Genomic DNA, 25,693 nt, shown 5'->3' on the forward strand with positions numbered 1-25,693 from the left:
ATGGTTGTTAAAAACATTCTCATCACCACCGTCCTGCTAAAAAGTATTTATTTGAAAGGGGGTTCGTCCATCTTCTCCCCCATTTGTCTGAAATGATGAAACTTCCAGGCCGACCACAGGTTAATGGCCCTCTTTCTCAGGCTGCCCTGCACTTTTCTTCTAGGTTCATCATCAATCGTATTTATTCGCCTAGGCTTCCAGGAATTCTGTGCTAAGATATTGCCTTCTTCTCCCCTGCCCCAGCTGTCAGCCCTAAAAATAAAGGTTCCTCCTTCGAGTTTCTCTGCCTTGAAAATTGCTGGAGAATGTAGTTCTATTATTATTACTGTGGCATTTGCTAAGCGCTGACAATGTGTCAAGCCCCATTGGAAGCATTGCGGGGAGATAGTAATAATAACAATTTTGGCATTTGCTAAGCGCTTACTATGTTGCCAGGCTGGGGTGGCTATAATAATAATAATAATAATGGCATTTATTAAGTGCTTACTATGTGCAAAGCACTGTTCTAAGCGCTGGGGGGATACAAGGTGATCAGGTTGTCCCACGTGGGGTTCACAGTCTTCATCCCCCTTTTACAGATGAGGGAACTGAGGCTCAGAGAAGTTAAGTGACTTGCCCAATGTCACCCAGCAGGCATGTGGCAGAGCCAGGATTCGAACCCATGACCTCTGACTCCGAAGCCCGGGCTCTTTCCACTGAGCCACGCTGCAAATCGGGTTGAACCCGATTGGGGCTCACATTCTCCATCCCCATTTTACAGGTGAGGGAATTGAGGCCCAGAGAAGTGAAGTGACTTGCCCAAGGTCACACAGCGGACAGGTGGCTGAGCTGGGATTAGAACCCATGACCTTCTGATTCCCAGGCCCGGACTCTAGCCACTAGCCCACGCTGCTTCTCCATGAGATAAAAGTTAATCAGGTCGGACATTTTCCCTGTTCCAAGTGGGACTCGCGGTTTCAGTAGAGGGGGAGAATAGGCTAATTGAATCCCCGTTTTGCAGATGAAGAAACTGAGGCACAGAGAAGGAAAGCGACCGGAACAAAGTCGCACAGCAGGCAACAGCAGGCCCACGGCCTTAACTTTAGGGCACACTACTTCTGTAGAACTTCGTCTAATAATAATAACAATAATAATAATAATTGTGGTATTTGTTAAGTACTTACTAGGTGTCAGACACCGTACTCAGCGACCGGGTGGATACGAGCAAATTAGGTTGGACACAGTCCCTACCCCTTCTCGCCTGTCCCGCCGTCGACCCCCGGCCCACATCATCCCCTTGGCCCGTGGCTCAGTGGAAAGAGCACGGGCTTCGGAGTCAGAGGTCATGGGTTCGAATACCGACTCTGCCACGTCTGCTGTGTGACCTTGGGCAAGTCACTTAACTTCTCTGAGCCTCAGTTCCCTCATCTGTAAAATGGGGATTAAGACTGTGAGCCCCACGTGGGACAAGTTGATCACCTTGTATCCCCCCCAGCGCTTAGAACAGTGCTCTGCACGTAGTAAGCGCTTAACAAGTGCCATCATCATCATCATCCGCCCTTCAAAACCCTACTGAGAGCTCACCTCCTCCAGGAGGCCTTCCCACACTGAGCCCCCTCCTTCCTCTCCCCCTCCTCCCCTTCCCTATCCCCCCCGCCTTACCTCTTTCCCCTCCCCACACCACCTGTATATATGTTTGTACGTATTTATTACTCTATTTTATTTGTACATATGTATTCTATTGATTTTATTTTGTTAATATGTTTTGTTTTGTTCTCTGTCTCCCCCTTCTAGACTGTGAGCCCACTGTTGGGTAGGGACCGTCTCTATATGTTGCCAACTTGGACTTCCCAAGCACTTAGTACAGTGCTCTGCACATAGTAAGCGCTCAATAAATACGATTGAATGAATGAATGAGATCAGAGGAAAAGGGGGGCTTAGTCTGGGAAGGCCTCCTGGAGAACCATCCACACTCCCTTGACCGGTTTTCCAAAGCCCTCAGACATCTTGGGAAGTAGAACAGAAGACAAGTTGCTAGTGAGGTCGAAGAATATTCTATTTGGAGGCACTCCCCTTTAATAACAATAATAATAATTCAAAAATCATAATTCTGGTACTTGCTCAGCGCTTACTATTCAATCAATCAATCAATCGTATTTATTGAGCACTTACTGTGTGCAGAGCACTGGACTAAGCGCTTGGGGAGTCCAAATTGGCAACATCTAGAGACAGTCCCTACCCAACAGTGGGCTCACAGTCTAGAAGGGGGAGACAGACAACAAAACAAAACATATTAACAACATAAAATAAATAGGATTAGAACCCACGACCTTCCGACACCCAAGCCCATGCTCTGTCAATCAATCAATCAATCAATCGTATTTATTGAGCGCTTACTGTGTGCAGAGCACTGTACTAAGCACTTGGGAAGTCCAAGTTGGCAACATCTAGAGACGGTCCCTACCCAACAGTGGGCTCACAGTCTAGAAGGGGGAGACAGAGAACTAAACCAAACATACTAACAAAATAAAATAAATAGAATAGATATGTACAAGTAAAATAAATAAATAAATAGAGTAATGAACATGTACAAACATATATACATATATACAGGTGCTGTGGGGAAGGGAAGGAGGTAAGATGAGGGGGATGGAGATGAGGTAAGATGAGGAGGATGGGATCAACTAGAGAAGCAGCGTGTCTCAGTGGAAAGAGCCTGAGCTTTGGAGTCAGAGGTCACGGGTTCAAATCCCAGCTCCGCCAATTGTCAGTTGTGTGACCTTGGGCAAGTCACTACTATGTGCCAACCACCGTTCTAAGCACTGAGGTACGGACAACTTAGGTTGGGCAAAATCCCTGTCCCACGTGGGGCTCTTAGCCTAAGAGGGAGGAGGATGCAATCTCCATTTTGTAGATGAGGTGACTGGGGCGCAGAAAAGTTAAGCGCTTAGTACAGTGCTCTGCACACAGTAAGCGCTCAATAAATACGATTGATTGAGTGATTCTCTGGGCCTCACATCTGTAAAATGGGGATTAAGACTGTGAGCGCCCCGTGGGACAACCTGATCACCTTGTAACCTCCCCAGCGCTTAGAACAGTGCTTTGCACATAGTAAGCGCTTAATAAATGCCATTATTATTATTACCATCATCATCAATCGTATTTATTGAGCACTTACTGTGTGCAGAGCACTGTACTAAGCGCTTGGGAAGTACAAATTGGCAACATATAGAGACAGTCCCTACCCAACAGTGGGCTCACAGTAGTGGGCTCACAGTCTAAAAAATATTATTATTATTATTATTAAGTGACTTGCCCAAGGCCGCACAGCAGACATATAGCGGATTTCTTGGGGAAGCAGCAACCAACACTTCGATTGTGCAAATGAACACCCCACCCGGTGAAGATTTTGCCCAAAAGCCAAATGGCGGTGGAGCCAGTCGGAAGACTGTGATGGGAGTTGTTTTTTGGCGCTAAAACCAAGGAGCAGAAGGAAGATCGCGCTCTCTGCACCGCTCTACACTGCGCTGCTCTTCCTAGTCATCTTGGCTCTCTTCTTTAGCGTATTTGGGAAGGGCCAAAAATTCCTTTATTTGGGCAAAGTTCCGTACCATTAGAGCAGTAAACAGTGAATTAGTCATTTCCTAGCCGGGAAGCGAAAAGTCACGAAAGGGAGTTGCTTCATGTCCCCATATGCCTCGCACTTTGCCGGCTCCTCTCCGCGTTTCCTTGAAGCTCCGGTGACCGACGGATCCAATAGTGATGGTATTTATTAAGCACTCTGTGCCAAGCACTCGGGTGGCACAAGAAGCAGCGCGGCTCGGTGGAAAGAGCCCGGGTTCAAATCCTGGCTCTGCCAGTTGTCAGCTGTGTGACTTTGGGCAAGTCACTTCGCTTCTCTGGGCCTCAGTCACCTCATCTGTCAAATGGGGATTAAGACCGTGAGCCCCTGTTGGACAACCTGATCACCTTGTAACCTCCCCAGCGCTTACAACAGTGCTTTGCACGTAGAAAGTGCTTAATAAATACCATTATTATTATTATTATTGCAAGATAATCAGGTCCCTTATAGCACTCGCAGTCTAAGTAGGAGGGAGGTATTGAATCCTCTTTTTACTGTGAGGAAACTTAGAGGTAGAGATGTTAAGCTTTAATTTAATTTATTTTAATTAAGATGTTTTAGCTTTAATTCTGTTTGTTCTGACGACTTTGACACCTGTCTACACGTTTTGTTTTGCTGTCTGTCTCCCCCTTCTAGACTGTGAGCCCATTGTTGGGTAGGGACTGTCTCTATATGTTGACGACTTGTACTTCCCAAGCGCTTAGTACAGTGCTCTGCACACAGTAAGCGCTCAATAAATACAATTGAATGAATGAATGAATGTGTGGGTCTGCCACCCTTTCCTTTTCTCTGCCTCTCCCTGTCTGCTAATCTCTGTCTTCTCTACCACAGGCCTGCTGTGTGAGGTCTCTTAACCTCTCTGGTCCTCACTTTCCCCACTTGAACAGCCCTCCAGCACTTACTGTTTGTGGTGGTGTTCTTTTACTGGTTTGGCTCTGCGGTTGTGTTCCCTCCACCTGAGGCCGACTGTGAGGACTGATTGGGGCAGGAATTGTGTCTGTTCTCATTATCTGGCTCCTTCCCTGGCATCTAGAACAGTGCCTGGCCCATAGTTAGTAGTGCTTTGTACATAGTAAGCGCTTAACAAATACCATCATTATTATTAATAGGCACATTAACTCACTTACGCCTTGGTCCACAGAAGGCTGACTCGGGCCACGGAGGGAAAGAAATGATCCGACAAAGCAAAACTGATAAATACTTAATGAGCGACTCCACGAAAGATAAGCATGGCCTAGTGGAAAGAGGGTCCTGGTTCTTAATCCCTGCCCCGCCACTCTTCTGCTGTGAGAATTTAGGTCAGTCACTTAACTTTTCTGTGCCTCAGTTCCCTCATCTGCAATACCCGTGCTCCCTTCTAATTATACTGTGAGCCTTATGTCTTATCCTGTCTATACTCCAGCACTTAGTACAGTACTTGGCATGTAATAAGCGCATAACAAATGCCAGAGTTTTTAGGCCGGTCACTTAACTTTTCTGTGCCTCAGTTCCCTCATCTGCAATACCCGTGCTCCCTTCTAATTATACTGTGAGCCTTATGTCTTATCTTGTCTATACTCCAGCACTTTAGTACAGTACTTGGCATGTAATAAGCGCTTAACAAATGCCAGAGTTTTTAGGCCGGTCACTTAACTTTCTTGTGCCTCAGTTCCCCCATCTGCAATACCCGTGCTCCCTTCTAATTATACTGTGAGCCTTATGTCTTATCCTGTCTATACTCCAGCACTTAGTACAGTACTTGGCATGTAATAAGCGCATAACAAATGCCAGAGTTTTTAGGCCGGTCACTTAACTTTTCTGTGCCTCAGTTCCCTCATCTGCAATACCCGTGCTCCCTTCTAATTATACTGTGAGCCTTATGTCTTATCTTGTCTATACTCCAGCACTTAGTACAGTACTTGGCATGTAATAAGCGCTTAACAAATGCCAGAGTTTTTACGCCAGTCACTTAACTTTTCTGTGCCTCAGTTCCCTCATCTGTAATATAAGAATTCAATACCCCTGCTCCCTTCTACTTATACTGTGAGCCTTATGTCTTATCTTGTCTATACTCCAGCACTTAGTACAGTACTTGGCATGTTATAAGCACTTAACAAATGCCAGAGTTCTTATTATTATAAGCATTGCAGGGTGGTGGTACATTAATTACACTTAAAGTAAGAGTTTCTGGTCTCCTCTCTGCCCCAGCCGGCCTGTGCCCAAATCCAATGACGATGGCATAATAATAATAATAATAATAATAATAATAATAATAATAATAGTGGAATTTGTTAAATTCATTCATTCATTCATTCAATAGTATTTATTGAGCACTTTCATTCATTCAATCATATTTATTGCACGCTTACTGTGTGCAAAGCACTGGACTAAGCGCTTGGGAAGTACAAGTTGGCAAGATATAGAGACGGTCCCTACCCAACAGTGGGCTTACTGTGTGCAGAGCACTGTACTAAGCACTTGGGAAGTCCAAGTTGGCAACATACAGAGACGGTCCCTACCCAACAGCGGGCTCACAGTCTAGAAGGGGGAGACAGACAACAGAACAAAACCAAACATACTAACAAAATAAAATAAATAGAATAGATATGTACAAGTAAAATAAATAAATAGAGTAATAAATATGTACAAACATATATACATATATACAGGTGCTGTGGGGAAGGGAAGGAGGTAATATGGGGGGATGGAGAGGGGGACGAGGGGGAGAGGAAGGAAGGGGCTCAGTCTGGGAAGGCCTCCTGGAGGAGGTGAGCTCTCAGTAGGGCCTTGAAGGGAGGAAGAGAGCTAGCTTGGCGGATGGGCAGAGGGATTGGGGGCATTCCAGGCCCGGGGGAGGACATGGGCCGGGGGTCGATGGCGGGACAGGCGAGAATGAGGCACGGTGAGGAACATATTAAAATAAAATAAATAGAATAAATATGTACAAGTAAAATAAATAAATAAATAGTGCTTACTATGTGCCGGGCACTGTACTAAGCACTAGTTGTGTGTGTCTGGGGGGGCGTGGATACAAGCAAATCAGCCCCTATCTCGCACCAGGCTCGCAGTCTTAATCCCCATTTTACAGATGAGGGAACTGAGGCACAGGGAAGTGAACCGATTTGCGCAAGGTCTCACACCAGACAAGTGGCAGAGCGGAATTCGAACCCATGACCTTCTGACTCCCAGGAGACCTCCGCCAACCCGCTCCTTTCATGGTGCCAGCCAGGCCCGCAAACCCGCCAGGGCTTGACCCCTGAGCCAGGGGGAGGGGGGAGCTTCAACCGCCCCCCGCCACCAGACCCAGGGAGGAGGGTTCGAATCCACCCCGCTGCCTGCAGACTCCAGTGGTCCCACCCCACTACTGAAATGCTTTGTTGTGAATAGCAACCGCCCCCACCCCTAGCCCAGGGAGGGAGCTCCTTCCTATTTTTAAACTCCTCAATAAGTATCCAGAGAACATTTTTATTCTGCTAAATAGGGCAGAGGAACATTTCGGAGAAAGGATAGATGGCAGATGTTTTGCTTTTAAACAGTGAACCTTTGTGTAATTTTCTCAGCGTGTTATTTCGGGAAAAGTTCAGATACATTTTCGCATTCATTACCACCGATGTGTGCGTTTTCAGCAGGCGGTGGGGAATGATATTTTTTCTTTAGCCTGGGCTTCTGTCTCTGTGTGTGAATGCCATCATAGAGTAAAGCTGTATGCAAAGGGTCCCCAGAGGGAATTGAAACAGAGGAAAGCGGGCAGTGGCTGAATTTATCCATCGGTGGTATTTATTAAACAACTACTGTGTGTGCGGAGCGCTGTATTGAGTGCCTCCTGCAGCCAAGCATTGGATGGAGCTATTACGGTGCTGTACCCTGTAAATATGTTTGTACATATTTATCACTCTATTTATTTATTTATTTTACTTGTACATATCTATTCTATCTATTTTATTCTGTTAGTATGTTTGGTTTTGTTCTCTGTCTCCCCCTTTTAGACTGTGAGCCCACTGTTGGTAGGGACTGTCTCTAGATGTTGCCAACTTGTACTTCCCAAGCGCTTAGTACAGTGCTCTGCACACAGTAAGCGCTCAATAAATACGATTGATGATGATGATGATGATGTACGCAAGGGCTTGGGAGAGTAAAATCGAGTTAAAAGACACAGAGAGAAACCCCAAAGAGTTCATACTCTAATGGGAGAGACAGACAGGCTACATGATTTGGTAAAGAGGCCAAAGAGAGTTGTAACTTTTTCTGGATTCGTTCCTGGCCCAGTTGTGTTTCAGAACTGTGGTATTTGTTGCGCGCTTACTATGTGCCGAGCACTGTACTAAGCGCTGGGGTAGATACAGAATAAGCAGAGTGAGAAGTTCAGTTCCCTCAGATGTAAAATGGGGGATTAAGGCTGTGAACCCCAAGTGGGACATGGACTGTGTCCGACCTGATTAGCTTGTATCTACCCCAGCCCTTAGTACAATATCTGACACATAGTAAGCGTTTAACAAATACCATTAAAAAACAACAACAGATAACCAGGTCCCACATGGGGCTCACGGAGTTAGTAGGAGGGGGAGAATCAATCAATCAATCAATCGTATTTATTGAGCACTTACTGTGTGCAGAGCACTGTACTAAGCGCTTGGGAAGTACAAGTTGGCAACATATAGAGACAGGTAAAATGATTTACAGTGGGAGCAGGAGGAGAACAAGGAAATAGCTAGATAGGTATATGACGGTATCAGGATGACACAGTTAAATAATCGAACACTAATCGATACTAAGGGGCCACTGAAAAGGATTCTGAGTTGGGGAGGAGCAGAATTAACTTCTGAGGGAAAAATATGGGTATGCTGCTTACTTCCTGCCACGGTTCACCATTGGGCTAATCCTCTGTTAAAAGCCCAGGAGGTTAGAGACTCCGCTGAGAAAATAACCCGACACCTGCGTTTCTCCGAATGGTGGGAGAAGGCCAAAAACATTTCACCATTTTGCCCGGGATACGGGGGCGGGGCTGGGCATCTCCGCTGGCTGGCAGTGTGCTTGGGGAGCAGGGATAATAATAATTATGGTACTTGTTAAGCGCTTACTATATGCCAAGCACTGTTCTAAGCGCCGGAGGCGGGGGTTGGGAACAAGTGGGGCTTGCCCATGGGCCGGTGGTACCTAGCCCCCACACTGTTATCTGGGTTGCCCAGGGCAACCTCGGGTAATGCTTGACATTACTCTGAGGGGATTGGGGGATGGCAGTGTGAACTAGGTCAGAGGACCTGGATTCTAATCCCGACTCTGCCCCTGTCCTGCTGTGTTACCTAGGGCAAGTTACTTAACCTCTCTGGGCCTCAGATCGGATCCTCGTTCTCCCCCATTAAGACCATCGATCGATCAGTCATGTTTATTGAGCTTTTACCGTCGCAGAGTCCTCTACTAAGTGACTGGGAGAGTTCAATATAGCAGTTGGTAGACATGTTCCCTGCCCCCAATGAGCTACCACTCTCCCGGTCAATCAGTGGTATTTATTGAGCGCTTACTGTGTGCAGAGTACTGTATTAAGCACTTGGGAGAGTACGGTATAACAGAGTTGGTAGACACGTTTCCTACCCACAACAAGCTGAGGAGCTCCGTGTGGGAGACAGGGTGATTTATCTGATCATCCTGTATCCACCCCAGAGTTTTACACAGTACTTGGTGTATAGCAAATGCTTAATAAATGCTAATAATAATAATAATATGGGTTTTTCAGCCATAATGTCTCTGAAAGGCCTACTTCGCCAACCTAATTTGCTTGTATCCACTCCAGTGCTTTATACAGTGCTTGCCACGTAGTGGGTGCTTAACAACAGAGATCAGAGATCGTGGGTTCAAATCCCGGCTCTGCCAATTGTCAGCTGTGTGACTTTGGGCAACTCACTTCACTTCTCTGGGCCTCAGTTACCTCATCTGTAAAATGAGGATTAAGATTGTGAGCCCCCCGTGGGACAACCTGATCACCTTGTAACCTCCCCAGCGCTTAGAACAGTGCTTTGCACATAGTAAGCGCTTAATAAATGCCGTCATTATATTATAATTATTATTATTATTCTCCTATGTAACTATGGCCAGCATGGCCTGCTTTTACATGGCCACTGAGGGTCTCTCAGGATCATAAGCAGGAGTGTGATTGTAGTGAGGGTAGCAATATTTTGAATGTGTTTGGCATGTTGATCTCCCTACAGTGCTCTCACATTGCTTATCTCATTTTGCTCTCACAACATCCCTGTGGAGTCGAAGGAGGCAGGGTTTATTGTCCTCATTGTACAGGTGGGAAAACTGAGGCTCGGGCCCGAGATCGCCCAGCAGACCTGGGGCAGAAGTCGGTCTAGACTCTGGCTTTTCTGACTCCTGGGCTCATTCTCGATCTGAGAGAGAGAAGGAGAGAGAGACACACACACACACAACCTGCTAAGCTTGTATCTACCCCAGTGCTTAGTACAGCGCCTGGCACATGGTAAGCGCTTAAGCAATGCTATAAAAAAAGCACCAGAGTGTTAGTTTCCTGAAGGAAGGGCCAAGACTTTCTATCCACTCAGCTTTGCGCACAATAGTTTCCTTCTCTTAAAGAAGCACGCCCACTGATTCTCTCAAGGTTGTGGGCAAAACGTTTAATACGCAGGCATCCATCGCCTCCTAGGGAATAACGGAGGGAACAGTTATTCTACATACTCGGGAAAATTGGGAGCTAGGAGAAGGAGAGAAATAGGAAAGAGGAGGAGAGGAGAAGGAGGAGGTGTGAAAGCAGAAGGAGGAGAGGGAAAAGAGAAGGGAGGGAAAAGGGGGAAGAGAAGCTGGAGGGAAGAGGGTGCAGCGCTTAGAACAGTGCTTGGCACATAGGAAGCGCTTAACAAATGCCATTCAAAAAAAAGACGAGAAGTGGTGGAAAAGAGGGGCATAGGACGGCAGGAAGAGGAGAAGCAGGAGGGACATAGGAGAAGGTGAGGAGGAGCAGGAGTGGGATCAAGAGGAGGAAGGAGAAGGGGAGGAGGAGGAGGAGGAACAGGAGGGGCACAGGAAAGGAGAAGGGGAGTAGGAGGAGGAGGAACAGGAGGGGCACAGGAACAGGAGAGGAAGAGAAAGAGGAGCAGGAGGAGGAGATAAGAATAATAATGATGGCATTTGTTAAGTGCTTACTATGTGCAAAGCACTGTTCTAAGCACTGGGGAGGTTTCACGGTGATCAGGTTGTCCCACGGGGGGCTCACGGTTTTAATCCCCATTTTACAGATGAGGTAACTGAGGCCCAGAGAAGTTAAGTGGCTTGCCCAAAGTCACACAGCTGAAAGTTGGCAGAACTGGGATTTGAACCCTTGACCTCTGACTCCAAAGCCCGGGCTCTTTCCACGTTGGAGGAGCACAGGTGGTCATGGTGGGCGTGGAACTGGAACCTGACAACTCTTTTGCATTGTCCTCTCCCAAACTCTTCGTACAGTGCTCTGCACATAGTAAGCACATGTATTGTTGATGTCTGTGTCCCCCCGACTAGATTGTGAGCTCGTTGTGGGCAGCAGTGTCACTCTTTGTTGCTGTATTGTACTTTCCCAAGCGCTTGGTACAGTTCTGTGCACATAGTAAGCGCTCAGTCAATACGATTGGATGAATGGAATAAGCACTCAATGAAACCATTGATTGACTGATTGAGAAGGGGAGGGAGTAAGAGGCACAGGAGGAGGGGCCCCAAGAGGCCGAGCAGGAGGGAGGAGAGAAGGGAGGGCAGCAGGAGGAGGAGGAGGGAATCAGGAGGAACAGGGGCAGGAGGAGGAGGAGGAGGAGGGAATCAGGAGGAGGGAATCAGGAGGGAATCAGGAGGGGAAGGAGGAGGGAAGGAGGAGGGAATCAGGAGGGAATCAGGAGGGGAAGGAGGAGGGAATCAGGAGGAACAGGGGTAAGAGGAGGAGGAGGGAATCAGGAGGAGGAGGAGGGAATCAGAAGAAACGGGCAGGAGGAGGAGGTAATCAAGAGGAGGAGGAGAAGGGAATCAGGAGGAACAGGGGCAGGAAGAGGAGGAGGGAATCAAGAGGAGGAGAAGGTGGGATTCAGGAGGAACAGGGGCAGGAGGAGGAGGGAATCAGGAGAAGGGAATCGAGGAGGAGGAGAGAATCAGGAGGAACAGGGGCAGGAGGAGGGAATCGAGGAGGAGGAGAGAATCAGGAGGAACAGGGGCAGGAGGAGGGAATCAGGAGGAGAAGGAGGAAGGAATCAAGAGGAGAGGGAATCAGGAGGAGGAGGGGGGAATCAGGAGGAACAGGGGCAGGAAGAGGAGGAGGGAATCAGGAGGAACAGGGGCAGGAGGAGGAGGAGTGGGTTGGGGCGTCGTTGGGGCAGGTTGGGCGGAGGGAGGGTCCTGAGCCTGTGGCCTTAGATGCGGGGCTGAGGGCGGGGGCCGGCACGGTCCTCCCTCCTCCTCCTCGTCCTCGTCCTCCTCCTCCTCCCGCTGCCTCCTGCTTCCCTTCTCCCGGCCGAGCCCCGAGCGGGGACGCAGCGTCCTGCAGAGGGCTGGGCCCCCGCGGAAGGCACGGCCCGCCGCCAGGTACCGGGGGATGGGGGGAGGATGGCGGGGCGCGGGGGGATGGGAAGGATGGGGGGGGGGGGGGGGGGCGGCCCCTCCCCCTCCCCGGACAGATGGGGGGGTGCCAGGCCTTGCCGGGATGCCCTGCCCCCTGCCTCCCCCTGCCCCGGGGTCCCGGGGCCCTGCCCGGCCTGGGACCCCCCCCCCCGCCCCCCGGGGCCCCGCCTGTGGGCGCCGGGACCCTCCTTTGTTTGCTTCTCCCCTCGCCCCACACCCCCACAGCCAAGTTCAGACACTACGGATTATCTGCCCTTGCCCACGCCGGGGAACACAGTCCCTCCAACCCCTCCAACCTACCCCCCTACGCTCTCCCCAACCCCCTCCCACCCCCAACCCCCTCCAAATCCCTCCCACCCCCTCCAACCTCCCCCCATTCCCCCAACCCCCTCCCACCTCCTCCCACTCCCTCCAGCCTCCCCCTATTCCCCCAATCCCCTCCCAACTCCTTCCCACCCCCTCCAACCTCCCCCAACCCCCTCCCGCCCCCTCCCACCCCTCCAACTCCCTCCCACCCCTTCCAACCCCCTCCCACCCCCTCCAGTCCCCTCCAACACCCCCAGCCTTCCATTCCCCTTCAGCTTCTTCCAGTAATAATAATAATAATAATAATAATAATGGCATTTATTAAGCGCTTACTATGTGCAAAGCACTGTTCTAAGCGCTGTTTTTGGTTACAAGGTGATCAGGTTGCCCCACGGGGGGCTCACAGTCTTCATCCCCATTTTACAGATGAGGGAACTGAGGCCCAGAGAAGTGAAGTGACTTGCCCAAAGTCACACAGCTGGCAATTGGCGGAGCCGGGATTTGAACCCATGAACTCTGACTCCAAAGCCCGGGCTCTTTCCACTGAGCCACGCTGCTTCTCTCAGTAGCCCCCTCCCACCCTCTCCAGCCACCTCCAACTTCTTCTAGTAGCTCTCTCCCTCTCCAACGCCCTCCAACCCCCCGCCCCTCCATCCCCCTCCGGCTTCTTCCAGTAGCCCCCACCCACCCTCTCCAGTCCCCTCCATCCCTCTCCAACTTCTTCTAGTAGCTCCCTCCCACCCTCTCCAACCCCCTCCAACCTCCCACCCCACCCCTCCATCCCCCTCCAGCTTCTTCCAGGCCCCTCCAGCTCCCTCCCACCCCCTCCAGCCCCCTTCAGCACCCCAACCCCTCCATCCCCATCCAGCTTCTTCCAGTAGCCCCTTCCCAACCCCTCCAGTCCCTTCCAACCCCCGCATCTCCCTCCAATCTCCTCCCACCCTCTCTCATCCCCTCTCAACCCCCACTACCCCTTATAACTCCCTGTAATCCCTTCCAACATCCTCCAACCTCCTCCGGCTCCTTCAGCTTCCTGGCAAGTGAGCTCAGGGGTAGGGGGAGGTGAACATTTTCCTATTTCCTCAGGGATGAGGGTCAGGCCCTCCAGGCTCCTCCCTGGCTCAGGCCTGTCCTTAGGACCAGACTGGTGGCAAGTCTTCCTCTTTGACTTTGTAGGAAATGGCGGTTAAGGCTACTATAGTAAGGGGTTGGGGGCGAGGGGTGATCCCCTGGTGAATAAGCGGCTACTGGGTGTCTCCCATGACCATCAGGGCAGTCACCTACTGTGTGCAGGGTCAGCTGGAAGCCTGGAACCAGTTTGGGAGCAGGGTGTCAGCGAGAGCGGGGCTGCGGGTCGGATGTACAGTGTGCCAGGATGGAAAAATATCCGCTGGGTACAGGAGTTGGGGTTTTTTTTGTCGCATCAACCACCTGGGAGCCGATGTCCTCATCGGCGCTGAGGGCATCCACCAACAGGGCACTGCCATTTTTGGAATTTCGACCCTGCACTTTAGAAGAGGAGTTCCCTCTCCACAAAAAGCCGTGGGGCCAATGTCTTTCTATGTGTCCATGGGGCTATGGGACCACACACACACCCCCGCCCCAATTCCCAGGACCCCTATTTTGCAGGGTAAATTATCAGTCAATCAGGACTGTACTAAGCGCTTGGGAGAGTACGATACAACAGAGTTGGTAGACACAGTCCCTGCCCATTCATTGTCATATTTATTGAGCGCTTACTGTGTGCAGAGCACTGTACTAAGCGCTTGGGAAGTCCAAGTTGGCAACATCTAGAGACGGTCCCTACCCAACACTGGGCTCACAGTCTAGAAGGGGGAGACAGACGACAAAACAAAACATGTGGACGGGTGTCAAGTCATCAGAATAAATAGAAATAAAGGAGAAGCAGCGTGGGCTCAGTGGAAAGAGCCTGGGCTTTGGATACAGAGGTCATGGGTTCAAATCCAAGCTCCGCCACTTGTCAGCTGTGTGACTTTGGGCAAGTCACTTCATTTCTCTGGGCCTCAGTTCCCTCATCTGGAAAATGGGGATGAAGACTGTGAGCCCCATGTGGGACAACCTGAACACCTTCATCATCATCAATCGTATTTATTGAGCGCTTACTGTGTGCAGAGCACTGTACTAAGCGCTTGGGAAGTACAAGTTGGTTACACCTTGTAACCTCCGCAGTGCTTAGAAGAGTGGTTTGCACATAGTAAGCCCTTAATAAATGCCATCATTATTCAAGCGCTTAGTACAGTGCTCCGCACACAGTAAGTGCTTAATAAATATGATTGAATGAACGAATGAAAGTTAGATAAATAAAGCTAGATAAAGCCTACAACGAGCTTACAGTCTAGAGGGGGAGAGAGATATGACTAGAAATAAATAAATTGTGGATATCGACCAAAGTGTTGCGGGGCTGAGGGAGGGGGTGGGTTTCACAGCCCTGACGGAGTTCAATTCACTAGCGATTCCTTCCCAGCATCAGAACCTGTGGCAGTTTCCAGAGAGAGCAGAGATGGGGAGAGGTCTCCTATCAATCAATCAATCAATCAATCGGTTAATCAATTTATCACAGTGGGATTGCACTCCGGGCCTCCTGCGGCTCTTTCAGGAACCACAGGGTTCTGTGTTTGTTAGGAATTCCGTGATTAGCTCCCAAGTAAGTTTCATTGCGTGGCAGCCCACCGGAAAGTTGTTGGGACTCATCGTCAGAAGATCCAGTTTCTGATACGCTTCTCCGTAACCTATTAATACCCCATTGCTGAGGTAGCTACGATTCATAGGGATGTTACTTACCCGATAAGCCTCGGAAAAAATAAAATGATCCAATGCAAATAGAGTCACTTTCTGAGCAATGTAAAATTTAGGTTGAATCTCCCAATTTATACACTCAGAGTATTCATCAGTGAATCAGGTTCCTTACCTGCGGGCATTCACTTTAAGACAGGGTGAAGCAAATACCCTTGGGGTGCTCATTTCTTTTACACTAATAAATATATACACTTAAAACTAGGCCCCGAATAGTGAAGTGTTAAAAGCAGATTTCATTCTGAGGCAAGAGTTATTCCTGTTGGCAGCAAGAGAGAAGTCACTGAATCTCTCTGGGCCTCAGTTTCCTTATCTGCAAAGAGGGGATAAGATACCCGCTCTCCCCGCCCGGTTAGATTGCGAGCTAATATTCATAACTGTGGTATTTGTTAAACGCGTAACAAATCCCCGCAGCACCTGTATATATGTATATATGTTTGTACATATTTATTACTCTATTTATTTATTTATTTTACTTGTACCTATCTATTCTATTTATTTTATTTTGTTAGTATGTTTGGTTTTGTTCTCTGTCTCCCCCTTCTAGACTGTGAGCCCACTGTTGGGTAGGGACTGTCTCTATATGTTGCCAGTTTGTACTTCCCAAGCGCTTAGTACAGTGCTCTGCACACAGTAAGCGCTCAATAAATATGATTGATTGATTGATATGTCAAACAGTGTACCGAGCACTGGCATGAATGTAGCGTAAACATTCATTCATCCAATCGTTTTTATTGAGCACTTACTGTGTGCAAGAGAAGCAGCGTGGCTCCGTGGAAAGAGCACGGGCTTTGGAGTTAGAGGTCATGGGTTCGAATCCCGGCTCTGCCAGTTGTCTGCTGTGTGACTTCGGGCAAGTCACTAAACTTCTCTGTGCCTCAGTGACCTCATCTGTAAAATGGGGATTAAGACTGTGAGCCCCCCGTGGGACAACCTGATCACCTTGTAACCTCCCCAGTGCTTAGAACTGTGCTTTGCACATAGTAAGCACTTAATAAATGCCATTATAAGTAAAATAAAAAGCAGTGAACTAAACTCTTGGCTCAGGACCATCAGATTATGAGTCTGAGGCAGATCATTCATTCATTCATTCAGTCGTATTTATTGAGCGCTTACTATGTGCAGAGCACTAAAGTCCCTACCCGATCTCATCTTACTAGGAAGGAGAACAGGTTTTGAATCCCTAAATCTGATCACCTTGTAACCTCCCCAGTGCTTAGAACTGTGCTTTGCACATAGTAAGCGTTTAATAAATGCCATTATAAGTAAAATAAAAAGCAGTGAACTAAACTCTTGACTCAAGACCTTCAGATTATGAGTCTGAGGCAGATCAAAAAAGTCCCTACCCGATACGGGACCCTTCATCTCAGTAGGAAGGAGAACAGGTTTTGAATCCCTAAACCTGATCACCTTGTAACCTCCCCAGTGCTTAGAACTGTGCTTTGCACATAGTAAGCGCTTAATAAATGCCATTATAAGTAAAATAAAAAGCAGTGAACTAAACTCTTGGCTCAGGACCTTCAGATTATGAGTCTGAGGCAGATCAAAAATGTCCCTACCCGATACGGGACACTTCATCTCAGTAGGAAGGAGAACAGGTTTTGAATCCCTAAACCTGATCACCTTGTAACCTCCCCAGTGCTTAGAACTGTGCTTTGCACATAATAAGCGCTTAATAAATGCCATTATAAGTAAAATGAAAAGCAGTGAACTAAACTCTTGACTCAAAACCTTCAGATTATGAGTCTGAGGCAGATCAAAAAAGTCCCTACCCGATATGGGACTCTTCATCTCAGTAGGAAGGAGAACAGGTTTTGAATCCCTAAACCTGATCACCTTGTAACCTCCCCAGTGCTTAGAACTGTGCTTTGCACATAGTAAGTGCTTAATAAATGCCATTATAAGTAAAATAAAAAGCAGTGAACTAAACCCTTGACTCAAGACCTTCAGATTATAAGTCTGAGGCAGATCAAAAAAGTCCCTACCCGCTACGGGACTCTTCATCTTAGTAGGAAGGAGAACAGGTTTTGAATCCCTATTGTACAGATGAGGAAACTGAGACACAGAGAGAAGTTAAGTGACTGCCCAAGACCATGGAGCAGGGAAAATTTCTGAGCAATGTAAAATTTAGGTTGAATCTCCCAATTTATACACTCAGAGTATTCATCAATGAATCAGATTCTTTACCTGCGGGCATTCACTTTAAAACAAGGTGAAGCAAATACTCTTGGGGTGCTCATTCTCCAACTCCGAGGCCCGTGCTGTTTCTACTGGGCTACGGTGCAATCTGCTCTGGTGATCGTGTATCTACTTCAGCACTTGATAAATGCCCAAATTAATATCGATCTGAGTGATTAAGGCCATACCATAAGAAAATCTGTGGTATTTGTGAAGCTCTTACAAACTGTCAAGCACTGTACAAGATACAAGATGATAATAATAATAATAATAATAATGATGGTATTTGTTAAGCACTTACTATGTGCCAAAGTACTGTTCTAAGCGCTGGGGTGGATACAAGGTAATCACATTGTCCCACGTGAGGCTCACATGTGTATTTAATCAGTAAATACGATTGATTGAATGAGTAAATGAATTAATATGGGCTGAACCACCTTATTGGGCTCTAAAATATGAATCGGTCTATCCATTGTATTTACTGAGCGCTTCCTGTGTGCAGAGCACTAGAGAGTTCAGTCCTCTCCTCCTCCCCATCCTCCCCACAGCACATGTATCTATGTGGCTGTGGGGAAAGAGCCCGGGCTTTGGAGTCAGAGGTCATGGGTTCAAATCCCGGTTCCGCCACTTGTCAGCTGTGTGACTTTGGGCAAGTCACTTCACTTCTCTGTGCCTCAGTTCCCTCGTCTGTAAAATGGGGATGAAGACTGTGAGCCCCCCGTGGGACAACCTGATCACCTTGTAACCTCCCCAGCGCTTAGAACGGTGCTTTGCACATAGTAAGCGCTTAATAAATGCCATTATTATTATTATTATATGTTTGTATAGATTTTTAACTCTATTTTACTTGTACATATTTACTATTCTATTTATTTTGTTAATGATGTGCATTTCGCTCTAATTCTATTTGTTCTGACGTCTTGACACCCGTCCAGTTTTGTTTTGTTTTCTGTCTCCCCCTTCTACGGACTGTGAGCCCGTTGTTGGGTAGGGACCGGCTCTATATGTTGCCGACTTGTACTTCCCAAGCGCTTAGTACAGTGCCCTGCACACTGTAAGTGCTCAATAAATACGATTGAATGAATGCAGTATAACAGAGTTGGTAGCTACGTTCCTTGCCCACAGCGAGCTTACAGCCTAGAGGGCGAGACAGACATTAATCAATCAATCAATCAATATTATTTATTGAGCACTTACTATGTGCAGAGCACTGTACTAAGCGCTTGGGAAGTCCAAGTTGGCAACATCTAGAGACAGTCCCTACCCAACAGTGGGCTCACAGTCTAAAAGGGGGAGACAGAGAACAAAACCAAACATACTAACAAAATAAAATAAATAGAATAGATATGCACAAGTAAAATAAATAAATAGAGTAATAAATATGTACAGACATATATACATATATACAGGTGCTGTGGGGAAGGGAAGGAGGTAAGATGAGGGGGATCATCATCAATCGTATTTATTGAGCGCTTACTATGTGCAGAGCACTGTACTAAGCGCTTGGGAAGTACAAATTGGCAACATATACAGTCCCTACCCAACAGTGGGATGGAGAGGGGGACGAGGGGGAGAGGAAGGAAGGGGCTATTAATAGAAATAAATAAATTTCGGATGTGGACATAAGTGCTGTGGGGCTGAGAGAGGGGGTGAATAAAGGGTGATGCAGAATGGGGTGGTCTAAAACACTCCCGAGAGCGTGGAGGGGGGGTGGGAGAGGTACAGGAGAAAGCTCTTCAGAGCTCCGAGCTCTTGTGAGGAGAGGCACTAGAATTGATTCAGGGCAGAGGGGGGGCGAGTTAATGAACTTGACACAAATAGCTAATGACCAAGACGAGGGGAAAGACGATGCAATCAGCCCTTTAGATGGAGAGGTGCTTATCTCGAACTTTTCACTCTTGGCTCATCCTAGTGAGCGGTCCTGAAATTCAACAGGATTTCTGGGAGGTTCCGGGTGGAGGGAAACAGAAAAATGAAGAAAGGAACCAAGCTTCTCATTGAAGATTTGGAAGAATATCACCGTCACGAAGAAATAACTCTTTGGTTACCCGACACAGCCTTTACTGTCACCTCCTTTTCCTAGAAGCAGCGGGGCTCAGTGGAAAGAGCACAGTCTTTGGAGTCAGAGGGCAGGGGTTCAAATCCCGGCTCCGCCACTTGTCAGCTGTGTGACTTTGGGCAAGTCACTTCACTTCTCTGGGCCTCAGTGACCTCATCTGTAAAATGGGGATGAAGACTGGGAACCCCATGTGGGACAACCTGATAATAATACTAATAATGATGGCATTTATTAAGTGCTTACTATGTGCAAAGCACTGTTCTAAGCGCTGGGGAGGTTACCAGGAGATCAGGTTGTCCCACAGGGGGCTCACAGTCGTAATCCCCATTTTACAGATGTGGGAACAGAGGCCCAGAGAAGTGAAGTGACTTGCCCAAAGTCACACAGCTGACAAGTGGCAGATTTTATTTTGTTAGTATGTTTGGTTTTGTTCTCTGTCTCCCCCTTTTAGACTGTGAGCCCACTGTTGGGTAGGGACTGTCTCTATATGTTGCCAATTTGTACTTCCCAAGCGCTTAGTACAGTGCTCTGCACATAGTAAGCGCTCAATAAATACGATTGATGATGATGATGATGATGATGATCTGGGATTCGAACCCATGACCCCTGACTCTTTCCACTGAGCCACGCTGCTTCTCTAGCTGATCACCTTGTAACCTCCCCAGCGCTTTGGACAGTGTTTTGCACATAGTAAGCGCTTAATAAATGCCATCATTATAATAATAATGACATTTATTAAGCGCTTACTGCGTGCAAAGCACTGTTCTAAGCGCTTTATTAGAAGGGAGTTAAATCGTAACATTAAAATATGCTCATCTGTACAGTATAGTTTATTCCTCAAACGAAAAGGATTTATCTTGGTTTGCCTTTCCTAGTTTCTCTAATAATAATAATAAAAATAATATTTGTTAGGTGCCTGTTTTAGTACAGTGCCCTGCACAGCGTAAGTGCTCAATAAATACGATTGAATGAATGCAGTATAACAGAGTCGGTAGCTACGTTCCTTGCCCACAGCGGGCTTACAGCGTAGAGGGCGAGACAGACATTAATAGAAATAAATGAATTTCGGATGTGGACATAAGTGCTGTGGGGCTGAGGGAGGGGGTGAATAAAGGGTGACGCAGAATGGGGTGGGGTAATAATTATCTTGTAATTATTACAAGATAATTAGATTGGCCACAGTCCCTGTCCCATATGGGGCTCACAGGATGAGGGAGGGAGGCCAGATCCTTGAATCTCAATTTTACAGGTGAGGAAACCGAGGCCCAGAGAAGTGAAGTGACTCGCCCAGGGTCACACCGCAGACAAGTGCGGGCCTGCGGAGAGGAGCCAACTCCAAATCAATCTAGCACCAGTTCAGGTGGACCCCCCCACCACTGATGCTCAGAGCCTCAGTCCCTGGGAAAGACAGCTAAGGAAAGCGGTCAAGGCTCTCCATCCCAAGATGGCATCTACTACACTCTCCCGAGTGCTTAAGCCAGTGCTCTGTACACAGTAGGTGCTCAGTAAATACCCCCGATTAGCTGACTATGGTTGAACAACAGCAGTTGAACTCATTTAGACTGTGAGCCCACTGTGGGTAGGGACTGTCTTTATATGTTGCCAATTTGTACTTCCCAGGCGCTTAGTACAGTGCTCTGCACATAGTAAGCGCTCAATAAATACGACTGATTTATTTTTAGTTTGGGCTCCCCCACTACACTGCACATTTCTTGAGGGCGGGGATTAGGTCTCTCCATTTCAATGAATAGAAGCCGGGTGGCTCAGTGGAAAGAGCCGGGCTTGGGAGTCAGAGGTCGTGGGTTCTAATCCCGGCTCCGCCGCTTGTCAGCTGTGTGACTTTAGGCAAAATTTGTTTATTTTATCTGTATTTATTCTATTTATTTTATTTTGTTCATATGTTTTGTTCTCTGTCTACCCCTTCTAGACTGTGAGCCCACTGTTGGGTAGGGACCGTCTCTAGATGTTGCCAACTTGGACTTCCCAAGCGCTTCGTACAGTAAGCGCTCAATAAATGTGATTGAATGAAAGTCACTTCACAGAGGTCATGGGTTCAAATCCCGGCTCTACCAATTGTCAGCTGGGTGACTTTGGGCAAGTCACTTCACTTCTCTGGGCCTCAGTTACCTCATCTGTAAAATGGGGATTAAGACTGTGAGCCCCCTGTGGGACAACCTGATCACCTTGTAACCTTCCCAGCGCTTAGAACAGTGCTTTGCACATAGTAAGTGCTTAATAAATGCCATTATTATTATTATTATTATTCTCGGTGCCTCAGTGACCTCATCTGTAAAATGGGGATTAAGACTGTGAGCCCCCTGTGGGACAACCTGATCACCTTGTAACCTCCCCAGCGCTTAGAACAGGTGCTTTGCACATAGTAAGTGCTTGATAAATGCCATTATTATTATTATTATTATTCTCGGTGCCTCAGTGACCTCATCTGTAAAATGGGGATTAAGATTGTGAGCCCCACGTGGGACAACCTGATTGCCTTGTCTACCCCAGTGCTTAGGACAGTGCTTGGAACATAGTAAGCGCTTAACAAATACTATCATCATCATCAGTGCGCTCTCCCAAGTGCTTAGTACAGTACCCTCCACACATTAGGTTCTCCATCAGTCAATCTATAAATCGATGGTTTTTATTGAGCGCTCACTGTGTGCACAGCATTGTACTAAGCGCTTGGGAGAGTTCAATCCAACAGAGAGCTCCTCAAGGGCAGGGATCAGGTCTGTTAACTCTCTTGCAGTCTCCCAAGCGCTGAGTTCACTTAGGGATAAGTGAACTGGGCCAGCCTGTTTCCGGGGGGAGAAGAAGTAGGGCAATCCCTCCTCACCGCCCCCATTCCCTGAGTCCTGAGTCAAGGATGTTGCCTTGCCTCTGGTTTAATCGAGCGGGGGTACGTCGTGTGAGAAATAACCCGTTCTCTCTTATTTTCCTGCAGATTCCGGTTACCACAACTGCTAATTTCCAATCCTTCCCGCTTCCGTTCCGCCATGAGCCGGCCCTCAGGGCCTGCCTCTTGGGCGACGCTCTGCGTCCCCGTGCTCCTCCTCCTCCTCTCGTTTTCCCGATGCTTTGCCTTCCCCGGGACAGAGGGGCAGGAGGCGGCCCCCTTCCCTGAGGCCCGGGCCCCAGAGGGAGAGGAGGACGGCCCAGTGAGTAGCGCAGGCCGCACCGCGAGTGACCTCGAGCCCTCAGAGGGCCCTGGATGGGCAGTCGCCCCGGAAGATGGAGAGCTCGCCGAGCCGCCCGGGACTTTATCGGACGTGGCGTTCGCTCATCAAGGGAAGCCACGGCCCCCCGGACTCAGCCTCAGCGGTCCGCTCCAAGGCCCGAGCCCCGGTGGCTTCTCCCCCACAGAGTCGGCGGACGCTGAGGCCGAGAGCATGAGTGGGCCCGGCGGGCGGAGGGCAGGGCCTCCCCCGAGCAGACCCTCTGAGCTCGGGCTCGTGCCCGCCGTCACCCCCGCCCCATCTCTGGACCTGGGCTTGGAGACCGGTCCCCTCGGTGGCCCCGGGAGCGAGCTGGCTGGAAGAGAGCCGGCGGAAGGAGGCCGCAGCTCTCCCCAGAATCTGGGCGACCGGGCCCCTGCGTCGGAGCACGGTGCGGCAGACGAGGAGGGCTGGGGCCGGTCCGCCTCGGCCCCGGGGGGCACCGGAGGGAGACCGACGGCAGACCCGAGAAGGGGAAGCTTCGCCGGGGCCGGCGGGCAGAGTCCCACGGCCGAGCCGGGAGCCTCGGAGTCCGAGGGTGACCTTCCTTCTCCGTGGACGCCCACCGGAGCCCCGACCCCCGTCCCCGAGGACATCCTCGTGCCCCATGAGGGCCCCCCGGGCATGCTCTCTCCCCAAGCCGGAGTGGCGGGAGACACGGAGGCATCGGCCAGCCCCATCCCAGCCACCCCCTCGGTCCCAAGCGACGACTGGGATGACACCAAACTAGGAACCGTGATCCACGTGGCGGCCACCAGAACCCAAGTCCCCCCAAGGACTACGGGAGGACTTCCAACTGCCCAGGCCACACAGGGCACCTTGGGCGATGTACAAGCTCTCGCCAACTCTGCAGAGACCCCTCCAGGACTGACCTCCCCAGAGACAGGCCCAGGGCCCGCTGGGCAGGAAGAGATCTCCACAGAGCAGAACCCGGTCCCCACCGCGGGCCCAGGGGACAACCCGGGCCCCAGCACCGGATTCTCGTCCCCGGGCCCGGTCGGCCCCACCGCGGAGAACAGGGAGAGCGATGCCGTGCCGTCTCCAGGGACGATGGTGCCCATCGTGGATTCCGAGTCGGATATGGAGCTGCAAGGTAAAACAGCAAAAAAGTGCTTTAGTTTTTAGGTCAAGTGATAACAGTGTGGCTTAGTGGAAAGAGGATGGGGCTGGGAGTCAGGAGATCTGAGTCTTTGTCCTTAGTCTGCCATTTGTCTGCCGTTTGGCCCTGGGCAAGTCACTTCATCATCATCATCAGTCGTATTTATTGAGCGCTTATTATGTGCAGAGCACTGTACTAAGCGCTTGGGAAGTACAAATTGGCAACATATAGAGACAGTCCCTACCCAACAGTGGGCTCACAGTCTAAAAGGGGGAGACAGAGAACAGAACCAAACATACCAACAAAATAAAATAAGTAGGATAGAAATGTACAAGTAAAATAAATAAATAAATAAATAGAGTAATATGTACAACCATATATACATATATACAGGTGCTGTGGGGAAGGGAAGGAGGTAAGACGGGGGGATGGAGAGGGGGACGAGGGGGAGAGGAAAGAAGGGGCTCAGTCTGGGAAGGCCTCCTGGAGGAGGTGAGCTCTCAGCAGGGCCTTGAAGGGAGGAAGAGAGCTAGCTTGGCGGGTGGGCAGAGGGAGGGCATTGCAGGCCCGGGGGATGACGTGGGCCGGGGGTCGATGGTGGGACGGGCGAGAACGAGGTACGGTGAGGAGATTAGCGGCGGAGGAGTGGAGGGTGCGGGCTGGGCTGGAGAAGGAGAGAAGGGAGGTGAGGTAGGAGGGGGCGAGGGGATGGATGGACAGCCTTGAAGCCCAGGGTGAGGAGTTTCTGCCTGATGCGCAGATTGATCGGTAGCCATTGGAGGTTTTTGAGGAGGGGAGTAATATGTCCAGAGCGTTTCTGGACAAAGATAATCCGGGCAGCAGCGTGAAGTATGGATTGGAGTGGAGAGATACACGAGGATGGGAGATCAGAGAGAACTTCATCTCTTTGGGGCTCCAGGAAAAGATGCCAGTTGGCCTTCCCTCTTAGACTGTAAGTCCCGGGTGAGACAGCAACCATATGTGATCTACCCCAGCACGTAGCCCAGGACTTGGTACAGAGCAAATGCTTAAAACATACCAGCTAGTGACCCTGATACTTAATAATAATAATGATGATGATGATGATGGTATTTGTTAAGCACTTACTATGTGCCATTTAACACTGGGGTAGATACAAGATTAACAGGTTGTCCCATGTGGGGCTCACAGTCTTAATCCCCTTTTTACAGATGAGATAACTGAGGCACAGAGAAGTTAAGTGACTTGCCCAAAGTCACACAGCTGACAAGTGGCGGAGCCGGAAGTAGAACCCACAACCTCTTACTTCCAAGCCTGGGCTCTTTCAATTAAGCCACGTTGCTTCTCTCCTTAATAATAATAATAATGATGGTATTTGTTAAGCACTTACTATGTGCAAAGCACTGTTCTAAGCACTGGGGGGATACAAGGTGATCAGGTTGTCCCACGTGGGGCTCACAATCTTAATCCCCATTTTACAGATGAGGTACCTGAGGGCAGAGAAGTGAAGTGACTTGCCCAACGTCCCACAGCTGACAAATGGCGGAGCCGGGATTTGAACCGATGACCTCTGACTCCAAAGCCTGGGCTCTTTCTACTGAGCCATGCTGCTTCTCTACTTAATAATAATAATAATAATAATAATAATAATGGTATTTGTTAAGGACTTACTATGTGCAAAGCACTGTTCTAAGTGCTGGGGGGATACAAGGTGATCAGGTTGTCCCACATGGGGCTCACAATCTTAATCCCCATTTTACAGATGAGGTACCTGAGGGCAGAGAAGTGAAGTGACTTGCCCAACGTCCCACAGCTGACAAATGGCGGAGCCGGGATTTGAACCGATGACCTCTGACTCCAAAGCCTGGGCTCTT

At 49.0% G+C, this 25,693-nt stretch overlaps 1 protein-coding gene across 1 annotated transcript in view; it reads left to right on the forward strand.

Moving 5' to 3' along the window:
- The window catches only part of ARMH4 (armadillo like helical domain containing 4), a 64,573-nt gene continuing 38,880 nt past the window's right edge, over positions 1-25,693 (forward strand). Inside the window, exons 1-4 of the mRNA XM_038756701.1 lie at positions 1-43; positions 244-307; positions 11,963-12,130; positions 22,471-23,834. Coding sequence (XP_038612629.1) covers positions 1-43; positions 244-307; positions 11,963-12,130; positions 22,471-23,834 — 1,639 coding nt within the window. The remainder of the gene's footprint in view (positions 44-243; positions 308-11,962; positions 12,131-22,470; positions 23,835-25,693) is intronic.

Source organism: Tachyglossus aculeatus, chromosome 14, assembly GCF_015852505.1.
Source record: "Tachyglossus aculeatus isolate mTacAcu1 chromosome 14, mTacAcu1.pri, whole genome shotgun sequence".
In the NCBI taxonomy this organism is placed as follows: domain Eukaryota; kingdom Metazoa; phylum Chordata; class Mammalia; order Monotremata; family Tachyglossidae; genus Tachyglossus; species Tachyglossus aculeatus.